Consider the following 11,748-nt stretch of genomic DNA (forward strand, 5'->3'; position numbering starts at 1 on the left):
TCGGTGCAACTGGTTGATGTCCTTTTTGTAAGTGTTTCCTTCCCGCCGTTAAAACTAAGCAGTATTCTGTCTTTTAAGAAGGCTGTGTTGTCCCTAACCTGAACATTGTACTAGACTTCCAGAGAAGGAACTGCAAGTTCTGCTGTTTATTGAACTTGTGAGTACAACTCATACATGGTGTTACGCTCCTGTGTCCATGTGAAGGGCAGGAGAGTCACAGAGCTCTGTCTCCACAACGTGAAGTCATATATTCTGAGAAGACATACCTGTGTCATTAGCCCTAAAACAGTAACATACTGGTGTTAAGGGAGACAAGTTTTGTTGTGTGGTGAACTTTTCAAAGGATCCATTTCAAGTAAGTGATTTTATCACTAAAACCAAGGATTTTGGCAAGAAAAAAAAAAGAGGCAAGAAAATATTTTACAGTTCTTTTGGGAGACAAAAGACATAAAACTGAAATAGGAACTCAAAAAGGATACGCTAGTAGAAATATGAAATAAAATTAACTCAAGGGATATAAAAGGTTCATGAGGATATATGAAAAAGTCTGGAGAATCACATACCCAGCCCAGTACATGCGGGATTCTCAAAGATTCAGAAGCCAGAACTAGGAGAACTGGAAGAATTCATGCTCCACTAACTAATCTTCCTGGTGGAAGACAGCAGAATGGCAGGAGCTGCATACAGCAGACAGAGGAATGACTCAGGCTGACCCACGTCCTTGAATCATCAGAGCATGGGTGGAAGAAGCATAGTTAGAAGAGGGAGTCCTCTCCTTCAATGAGGAATGATGCCAGCTGATGGAGAAGCAGTGCAATGAACAGGAGCCGTGAAGGTGCTGCCTGAAAGACTAGAGCAACAGCAGTATATATGAAATGTCGTGCACTGGAGGAGACAGTGTCCTAATGACCCAGTAACGGGAATGGAGTGGGGAATGCCAGCTCTGTAGGGAGCACAGTGTTACAGAACATGGTGCTATACTCTTAACCCAGGTTAAAGAGGGACATGCTGATGTGTATTGCAGCACGACTGAAAAGTGAGTGCCATGAATTTGTGGTCTGCCTATGAGTTAATGAACCCCTCAGGTGGGGAATTAGCTCTACAAGTTGAAAGATTAAATTCACTGTTGTTATCTATGCCAAAAGAAGGCTTTTCACAATAAAGTTGTCTTTGCCTATACTGGTTGTAAAGGGAGACATCAAAGGGAGCAGCCACATAAGGATGCCAGGACTTCCCATTTGTCCAAAGACTTCTATTGCCATTCTGGATACTGCAATATGATAGTGAAGTTATGGACAACAGAATTTGTCTGTGTGTTCACCCAGTGGCAAAACATACTGAAAATATGGCATAAACACTGCACTTCCAGTTCCCAAACTCAAGTAGTAGTAATAAGGAAGCTGCACAGCAATTATTTATCATGGGAATGCTCAAACTTTCATACGTGGTTTGAATTGCTTAAACACAAGATCCATGACATGGATTTCACAATAAATATTTGTAAAACACAATTTAGATAGTAATAAGTTTATTTGAAGCAAGCTAACAAAGTTTCTTGGCAATATAATGTATAAGTAGTAGGTAGAGCTGAAATGAATGTTCATTTAATAATTTCTAATTTGTTTTGTGCTCTGATTTTTGTTTCAGAATTCATACTTCACAAGGGTGTGTATGTGTTTAGTTTTAATTATGAGTTTACTGGGAATCTGCAAAGAAATATTTCAGCTCATTCAGCAGGTAAATACATAGAGAAATAACATTAATCAGACAGTGTGCTTGCATAGCAGTTTGTGTGATATTGAAGTAAATCTGATTTTTCCCTAATTAAAAGGGACATACCAATTTATATAAGATTAAAAGTGAGAAGAGGATTTAAATAGTGTCTTGAATTCAGTCCTCTAATGATGCATGGCTTGTAAATATGTATATGTCTCTCTTAAATCCTAGAAATTGAAATATTTGTTGGATTACTCCAATCTTCTGGACTGGACAATTTATACTACAAGCATAATTTTTGTGTCTTCTTTATTTATTAATACACCAGCTCATTTGCAGTGGGAATGTGGAGCAATTGCTGTTTACTTGTCTTGGATGAACTTCTTGCTTTACCTTCAACGGTAAAAGTTGTTTACATGCTTTACAATAAAATACTTTTAATATTTTCAGATATTTTATATATCCTAAACCGTGACTGATCAAGCATGATAGCCCTATTTTTTATTTTTATTTTTCTCAAGCTATACAAGTTTCCACATTAGGACCATAGGAATTTTTTAACCTAATGAACTATAAGGTAGTTTTCAGTGTTTTTCATGTAGAGGATCACAGCCTGTGTTATGGCAACTAAAGAAATAGGATGTATTTTAATGTTAAGTAAGCAAAGCCACCGCATATGTCTTTTTAAAAACATGTTTCATTATACTGCACAGGCGTTCACTTAAAAAAAAAAAAGGATATGAATTACAAGAGGCAAAAGGAAGTCTGTTTTTATAAGTAATACCTGGGAGAAGGTAAATTCTATCATTTTACAGATTAAATGACACGCCCCACTTTTCTACACCGTAGCGTCCTGTAAAAAAATTATAGGATGAAATTATTTCTTTAGTTGACATTAGGTCTATTTATTGCCATTAATGATCTTAATGCTGTCACCGGTACAATAGTGTCCAAGAGTTATGGACCACAGGAGAGCTGGGTGGAGGGAAAAATAGTGCCGGTGTAGTGCTTAAGACTAATAAATTAAACATGTTTGTGCCTGAGCAGGACTGCCTTGCACAAAGATGAGGTGTGGCTGATCAGCAAAAAAGTTGTGATTTGGAGCTGTTCAGAAAATAAGGATGACAGTATGTGATAACACTGCATATATGCTCTTCTGATTCTTATTGTATATATGCACTAACCACCCCCATGAGGTTTGGCAGACAGAAAAACACTGTATTTGCTGATTAATTTCAGGATCAGTTTACCATTGTTGGGATGTTTAAGGAAAAGGTTTGTAAACAGAGTTAATGTCATAAAGAGAGAGTATCTTTATAGCACTGCCTCTGCCAGCAAGCCTTTTCCTCCATGTGTCGGACCTTAGATGACTAATAAATGAGCGTGTCCTCTCTGCTGTGTGCTGTGGGCAAAATGGGGGCTTAATCTAAACAGTAACAAGTAAATTCATGATTGTCCAACCTTCCTTCTTCTGCTAGATGAAATGCTTCCCTGGCCTCAATATTTTTCATTTGTATAGCAGTAGAACTTTACACATAATTTTTCTAACTCGTTCAGGCCGCCTCTTCTCAAAGCAACCTGTAGCTCCATTGACTTCAATGAAGTTTTGCCTGATAAATGCCTAATAAATAGAAGATCAGGTTTGCTTTACTTTCAGCTTGATCTTTTTCAGCCTTGCACATAATATTTCAGGGGGAAAATCCTGTGGAGGGATTTTCTCAGTTGCTACTGTTGTAGCATAAACCAGTCATCTGGTCCCTGAATCTGGCAGAGGACATAAATTCCCATGTTCAGGTTTGGAGGGAAAAGTAGTTTAATCTGCTTTATGACAATTCATGTTCTGAGATCTAGTTTTTGTTTATGCCAAGAATGGGAGAGGCTTGCTGGATGTTGTTGGAAACACAGGTGTCTTAAAATTGTGCTACTCTTTCTCTTCTGAGCAATGTGGGGTTTTTGTTTGCTTGTTTTCCATACTTCGTAGTGTCATAAAAAGCAAAATCTTTTTAAATCAGGCATGTGGCTGCTAGATGGATCATGGTGCCAGTTGTCCTTTGTTCTGGTTGCTAATTTGCTTCGACAAGCAGCAAAAAATGAGATAATTTCCTAATGTTATAATTTAGAGTGCAATAGTTGTACAATATTGTACTGTCTGTGGTTATGGAGAGAGTAAAAGTCGTCCATGAAAAATAATATCTTGAAGTACTGCTCTAGTGCATTAAAATATAAGATTATGTAGTTTAGGCCTGCTGTAAATAAGACCACTTGCATTCTTCTGGATGTGAAAGTACAACACATTCGTACCATCTCAGAATGTCTCAGAGAGGCAAAATGTCTCTTTTCCCAATGAAAATCAGGATTACTTATTGCCTTACATAAATAAATGTAAGGGACTCTAACTTCAGTATTTAATTTTACATATCTTTCCTGTTTACTTATTGCCTAGATTTGAAAACTATGGCATCTATGTTGTGATGTTCTGGGAAATTTTGAGGACTTTGATTCGGATTGCTGTCGTTTTCTTTTTCCTGATATTGGCCTTTGGACTAAGTTTCTTTGTCCTTTTGGGTTCACAGGTTAGTTGAATGGCATAGTTAATTTTATCATTATAAATATTATTTTTGACTAAAGAATCTCAAGAGATTATTTACAAATTTCATTGGTTCGGGTTTTTTCTTGATTTTGGTATTTTTCTTTTTACAGCAAACGTATAGCACACCTCTTCTTTCTGTAATGAAGACATTTGCAATGATGCTGGGAGACATTAATTACCATGATGCATTCCTTGATCCACTACTAAGCAATGAATTGCCATATCCATTCCTGAGTTACACAGTTCTCATTATATTTACCTTACTTATTCCAATCCTTCTTATGAACTTGCTAGTAAGTGAATGACTTATTAATATGCAAAAGTGGTTAAGCACAGGTTTATACACAGTTTTAGCATACAGAATTACTTTAGTGCTGATTCATGACATTTGTTCATTATTTAACGAACGGATATTTTCAGTAACATATTAAAAAGTTGCCTTTCCTTGGACTCGTTTTTCCTCCAGTTCACTGTTCTGAGTATTTTCCTACAGTTAACTCTTGCAGGGTTATCTTGTATGTCTTTAGGTAGTAACTGTGATGGAATTTGAATTGGAGCTGCAAGGTATTACTATGAGGTCTTGATAAAGAAAATTGGGGAGCAATGATTTTAAGAAGTACTTTGATAAATGCATGCCTTCTAGACTAGACATAGTCTTAATGGTTCAACCCCTTGCTGTATCATAACCTAGTACTAACAATATTTTTTTAAAAAAGCCAAAACCTAGATCTTCGTTGCACACAAAACAGCGGTGTAACAGTAGTGTTAAAACTAACTAATGAGCCTGACCTGAACAAAAAGAATCAGAAAACCTGGTAATGGTGAGAAAGGGAGAAAATATGTAATACATCTTCAGCCATGTTCCACTGATTTTAGGAAATCAGGTTTTTATATGAGCTGAGCAATAAAAATCAAACAATTCAGGTTTTTTAAGTTATTTATTGCTGCCATGATCCTATTCAATCAAGAGGTCAACATTTTTTTTAACATAACAACAGTAATGAAGAATCAAAAAAAGGGGATGTTATTCTTGACAAATCTTTGACGTAGCTCTTTAGTACCTTACTGGTAGACAGATAGTTGGCATTAAAAAAGCTTACTACATTACTTGATATGGATTTTCCAAATATGCACAAAAGGGGTATGTTTCCAAATTCAAGTGAAACAAAATAAATTTTACTTTAGAGTAATTTTGGATTTAAATGTGAATAAGAAATACAATTGAAATCACAGACTATGAAAAAATAGATAATGAAATCTTTCTTGGTATTTTCAGATTGGTTTGGCTGTTGGGGACATAGCTGAAGTACAAAAATATGCTGCACTCAAGAGGATTGCAATGCAGGTAAGTAGCATACCATAGAAGCACCAACTATAGGAAGTAGATATCATTGTTAGAACACCATTCAAGTAATTAGCTGATTTATCATCAACATCCCTAACTAACATCTTAGCATCTCTGTAAAGCAACTTGGTGAACACGGGTATCATATTCTGAATCTCAGTCACGTGAGTCATTGTCAAGGAAATGTGTAAGCAAATGCATTTTTAAGGAACTTTTGAACAGTCACTTCAATGAATTCTGAGTTATTCCAAGAATAGAATCTCAAAATGAGTAAATGCAATGTGTGAAATCGGAGAGTTGCCTTTTAAGGAGAGAATTGATGCAATGGAAAGAAGGTTAAGGTACACAGAAATCAAAAGGACAACAAACTCATTGCAGTATACTGAAGGCTCCTGCTGGTCTGTGTACTGAGGAGATACTATGCAATAACTAAGGAACTTAATGTCACATTTCTAAACGTTTTTACTTACCTTAAGATGTATAAAGACACCTAACAGAATTTCTGTTGAAATCAGAAGAGTTTAGTAACCTATATGCTTTTGAAAACAATAGACATCTTAGATATCTGTTTTCAAAGTAGCTTTTGCAAATGTAGTCCTTATGGCGTACATACCGGGGCTAGGGCAATAGCACAACTTCCTAAAATTTTCATTTTAAGAAATGATAAATTTAGCATACAGTTTTCAAAACCTTTTTTTCCTTGTGAACTGTACATCAAGCTTGACTTTCACAACTGGAAATGCGCACAGTATACACCTGTCAAATAAAGAATAAAGATTACTTCTCACAAATGTGTTCTTAGAAACTGTCTGTGCACATGCTTCCTTGAAGTTCTGCTCCAAGTCTGTGTTGTGAGAGGAGCTGACCATTCGTAACATTGATGCAGGGATTGGCTTTGCCTATGTTCCCTGCTGGCTCTGCTTTTTCTAAAAAGTTTCAGAGCCTACCTAGTGGCTGAGCATAAAGAAAAGAGGTGTGCACAGACAGAATACCCAAAAACGAGAACAGCTCAGAAATAACTTCTGGCAGTCCTGTACTTTTAATTGTGTGCTGTACTTGCTTAGTTCAAGTGTATTTGAAGAATTCTCTTTTAGAGTAACATTTCCTCCCAGGAGATATTTCTTTTGCTAGAGATACAAATGACTAAAGCAGAGGTATAAGGGCAGTTCTTGTAGCAGTTAGTGCTTTTCACCTGTTTAGGTATTTCTTTGCCAACGGAATGCTCAGGAAGGATGCAACTTCAGACAGTACTATGAAATCTTTATTAAGCATGTAACCTTATACTGTACATCCTGTTCTTTTAGATACATATGCTCAGCATTTCAGTAGCAATTTGAGAATGACTGGAAAGGTGGCATCACCTGAAAAGGCACTTATTCGTATATAACATACGTGTTTCTACCCAAGGGAAAACTTCCCACAGGCATTCCACTGCCATCTTAATCTATACTGACTCTGTCATAATCTACTAAAAGGATACAGCACAATTAAAGAGAGAAAGATCACTCTCTTTCCTATTATTATTTGGTCTTAAAACCTGTGGCTACAATAGATATTCTTGACATCTAGAATTAGTGAGACTTGACATCTAGTAATAGTGATTTAAATATAATGACATCATGGTTATTTTCACATGATAACATGTCTTTATTTTAAGAGAATATGTCTTATTCTAAATACAAAACTACGTTCAGGTTAATCTTCACACCAACTTAGAGAAGAAACTACCGTTTTGGTTCTTAAGTCGGGTGGACCAGGAATCAATCACTGTATATCCCAACAGGCCGAGATACTGTGGATTTATGGTAAGATGGTGAATCTTAGACTGAAGAATTCTTAGTAAAATGTGATATGATCAACTTCTTTTGTACACAGATTGCTAGGAACATTGCATTAATAAAACTCAATCGTTAACTGACATCAGTGGAATCGTGATTCGACCTAGACTGTCTTCAGTGAAAATGATAAATCAGTTTAAGTGCAAACTAACTTACTCAGATATAATTAGTGTTTGAATTCTCAGTGATCTCTGACTTTACTAAGAGAGACAAGCTACAGAAGTTATTCGGACAGAAAACAGAATTAGTCTCTTTTGGCATTGATTTGTTTACTTGTCATTTCAGCTGTTGTTGGTAGGCTGCATTTTCTGATTAAACAAATTTTGCAAAACAAACATTTAATATACAAAAAATAACTTCATAACAGAAACTCTTTTCAACTTTAACACTTTGTGGAGACTGTTACCATTCACTTATTTGGGATTTTTAATCTATTGCCAGAATATAATATCTGATTTCGGTTTGGTTCCATGTTTTATTTAGAGCGTGTTCCAGTATTGCTTTGGGTGTGAGGACTCTACCACAGATGCACAGAGCACTGATACAACATTAGAACTGGAAGTTCTGAAGCAGAAATACAGGTATTCGTTGTGTTATTTTACTGCTGTAAAAATAAGTAGAATGAAAAAGTGTTCTAAAGCTCCATACTGTACCTAAAAAATAAAATTCGATGTATCTAGTGTCCTTAAGTAAGCTCCCTCACTATGGTAACTTAGTATTTTATATTTTGTAATGTATTTACCTTCAAAATACTTCTGTGGTAAAGAAATATTTTTATCCCATGGTAGAGAAAGAGGACAGGCTTGTTTGCTCATTAAAGTAAACTCAAGTAATGAGGAAAATGCATTTTCATTTCAGAATGAGAGGTTTGTGTATGGAGGTTTTCAAGGGTTATTTTAAACTCACAATTGATGTAATTCCAATTGGTTTGCAAATATACACAATCTGTAATTGACTTTCCACTGGTCTGATGGTGAAACTGTTTCAGATTGTTTCCCCAAAAATGGATTGGTGTCCTGGTTCTCCTTTGAACAAATCATGTATCCCAAAGCCTCGGAAGGAATTCTCTGTACTTACTTTTCTTACTCATCTTACCAATATATCCGTAAGAATGGTTTCAGAAAAGCCTTCTGTGAATGTACAGCTAGGAAAATCTATTCTTTCTCACTATATCTCACTCTCCCCTGCTCTTTTTTCCTCTCTTTTTTTTCTTTCTCCTTTTTATTTTAATCTACTAAATTTTTGTCTTCCTGCATAGATTCTGATTAAGTATTTTTTTGCATGAAGGACTCAGCAAGAGTTGAAAGGGTGAGAACACACCCTACAGATGGAAACCATGGAATTTAACAAGTCTCTCTTCAAATCCATATATTAGGAACCAGCATAGAACATACTTTTCTTTTTTTTCCTCCCTACAGAGAGGGAAGAAAGCTATCATTTTATAAAATTATGAAATTATCTGGAATAGAATAACTTGTCACCATTTCGCTATGGAAACTTATATTTACTGCTCGGAAAATATTGGCTGAAAACTTTGTTTTACTATGTTGCCAGTATGTTTTTATTGTCAGAGTTCAAAATAAAGTTCAGTTCCTACTGAAGCTAGTGGCAATCAGTGCTGAGTGTATATATTTTTGGTTTTTGATTTGGGGTGGGATTTTTTTTTGCTTTGTTAGCTAATTGCCGCTTTATTTTAATTCTTGGGGAAAAAAAAGTCAACTATGTCTAAAGAAGTCCCAAACTGTTCTTCACAGAGAACCTTTTCAGTCACAATGTATATTTCATGCTGTAATTTTTTAAGTCTAGGCATTCTGAAAAGTGAATATTCAAAAAGCCTGCTTGGTAGTTTTATGAAGACAGTTTCTAGACACATTTGCCATTTCTTTCATTTTTTCTTAAAAGGTAACAGATATTGTGTTCTGTATGCATGATGCTAACTGATGTTAACTCTTTGCATCAATTGCATTTTGGATAGCACTTTAAAAGAGATCAGTAAGTGCCTCATCAGTATATGTTATATGCTGTTAAAGTAGTTTTGAAGTTCACTAAATGTTTGTGGATGCTTAATTGCCGTTGCAAATCTGAGCCTTTTTTCTTGCCTGACTACTTCAGTCAATAGGAAAATCTTTTGATAGAACTGTTCAGAATTTTATTTTGAGAGTGAAGTTGCTCTTACCTTAAGTATATAGTAAGTTACTTTTCTCAAGAACCAGGAATTTGTCCTTTAATCCTATTTCCTGAAACCTGGAGAAGTACCACAGCTTGAAAAATTAAATGTACTTCAGATAATATTCTTTGTTAGCGGAAGGGTGAAATTGAGGACTGTCAGGTCTTTTACATCTGTAATTTTAATGACTAAAATGTCCTTTGAAACCAAATTACAAAGCCTGCTGTATGCATATTTTTTTCTTTTCTGTTTTTTTTAGGCTTAAAGATATATCAACACTGTTGGAAAAGCAACATGACCTCATTAAATTGATTATCCAAAAAATGGAGATAGTGTCAGAGGCTGAGGATGAAGACAGCAATGATTTATTTCAACACAAGTTTAGGAAAAGGCAGTTAGAGCACAAGAATAGTAAATGGGATACAGTGTTAAAAGCTGTTAAAACAAATGTGCCTAATCCAAGCACAGAAAAGAACAATAGCTTATTCTAGACCTGGCTATGATATCATGTTGTATTATCATTTTGTTTTACTTTAGGGTCACTTCTCTTATTGTCTGTGCATAATGTTAATGTGACACATCATGTATTCAAGTATAAAAAAGGCCAGATCTGAAAAAGGGATGCAGGTGCTCAAAACAGTATTTAAGGAGGCTGAAGATGTCTACATCTAAAACTGTGATCCTAAAAGTGGCTGGCTAATCAGGAAAGTGCCTAACTCACCAGATTCCAACCTCACTGTCCTGACAGTTCCCAAGGCTTCTGTCTAGATCCGTTCCTGGATTTGGCCCTAATTCTCTTAGGTCTGTACTTAATTATGTTATTTTCTGTTACAAATATTTTTAGAATTTCCAACTTTTTAGAAATTCAAACTCTAATCATTTAGTATTCAAATGTTTTGAAAGAGCCAATGGGCTTTATGTAGCTTAAAGAAAAAGTAAGAAACTAACCTGACAGATTGCATTGGAAGTTTGCTGAGTAAGGACTGCAGGATCAGGCCTGAAAGGTAAGAAATAAAAAGATCATGAAAATGTAATGTAAGGAAAGGACTGTTGTCTTTTGTAGATAACTATGTGCAATTCTCAGAGAGATCATTTGTACTAGCATGCTTATAGCAGCGATAGAATGACATGTTAAATATTAGTCATTTACAACTTGCTGTCCTGTTACTGCTAATGTGATTTTGGCCTTCCTGATAACCTGAAAACTGACCTTGCTACTTTAATCTGCACTTTGGTTTTATTATTTATTTACTGGATATTCAGTGCATTATGTAATATACAGTAAGATACCAAATGTGGAAATAAACATGCATTAAACTGTGTTTAAGTACCTGAGTATATTTGTTTCAAAAGCAGTGCTAATAAACTAATTATGACTATATGTGGTTGTAATGCTCTGTGGTCTGCTTTTGAATTCAGACATTTTCTTTAAGAACTTAATAGACGTTAATTCTTCATGTAAAGAACAATTATGATTCCTGTTTATTTAAAAGGTAGCCACCAGAAGGTAATTCATACTGTACAGAACTTGTCCAATCTTCAGAAAACACAGGAAGATGCACTGTGGATTGGTGAGACTTGTGCCTTAAAATTGCCGTGGATGACGGGCTGTTCAGTAGGGAAAATGCTTTCTCACCCAACTGCTTTATGCCAGCTTTGAGATTTTAAATCCTTGCCTGCTAAAACAGAGATAGGAGGAGGTTATCACTGGTTTTGCCTATTCTACTACACTTGCTAAGGTGAACAGTTGCTTAATATCAAATGGCGGATGGCATCTGTAGAGATTCAGGGAGCATTTGGAGTTTGTTTCTCTTCACTAGCAAGAGTCATTGATACCTTTGAATCCTGTGGCATAAATCCACGCCAGTTGTAACTGAAGATGTTTGCTGTTAAAGCTGAAGTTCTGTTCTGAATTTGCCTCCCAGAATCTGCATAGGCATTTTGCATTTAAGTGGGCCTGTACTAGTTTAGTTAAGTAATAATTTGAGGCAGAAAATAAGCACTTGGCTACTGCATTCAAACAGGACATTGGGGGCATGGACATACGCATTGCTGTGTGACTGTGTCCACAAGCGTGCTCCTGGGTGCCCCA

The 11,748-nt window shown here is 35.7% G+C and overlaps 1 protein-coding gene across 1 annotated transcript in view; it reads left to right on the top strand.

The window, feature by feature from the left end:
- TRPA1 (transient receptor potential cation channel subfamily A member 1) overlaps positions 1 to 11,037 on the top strand; it is a 37,163-nt gene extending 26,126 nt beyond the window's left edge. The window contains exons 20-27 of the mRNA XM_087735244.1: positions 1,648 to 1,737; positions 1,948 to 2,117; positions 4,160 to 4,289; positions 4,417 to 4,599; positions 5,583 to 5,651; positions 7,346 to 7,456; positions 7,973 to 8,070; positions 9,916 to 11,037. Of these exons, the coding sequence (XP_087591370.1) occupies positions 1,648 to 1,737; positions 1,948 to 2,117; positions 4,160 to 4,289; positions 4,417 to 4,599; positions 5,583 to 5,651; positions 7,346 to 7,456; positions 7,973 to 8,070; positions 9,916 to 10,147 (1,083 nt within the window). The 3' untranslated portion in view covers positions 10,148 to 11,037. The remainder of the gene's footprint in view (positions 1 to 1,647; positions 1,738 to 1,947; positions 2,118 to 4,159; positions 4,290 to 4,416; positions 4,600 to 5,582; positions 5,652 to 7,345; positions 7,457 to 7,972; positions 8,071 to 9,915) is intronic.
- The last annotated feature ends 711 nt before the right edge of the window (positions 11,038 to 11,748 follow it).

This window comes from Nipponia nippon, unplaced genomic scaffold (genome assembly GCF_047370975.1).
Source record: "Nipponia nippon isolate SJK-2023a ecotype South Korea unplaced genomic scaffold, ASM4737097v1 scaffold_1, whole genome shotgun sequence".
NCBI classification, from domain to species: Eukaryota; Metazoa; Chordata; class Aves; order Pelecaniformes; family Threskiornithidae; genus Nipponia; species Nipponia nippon.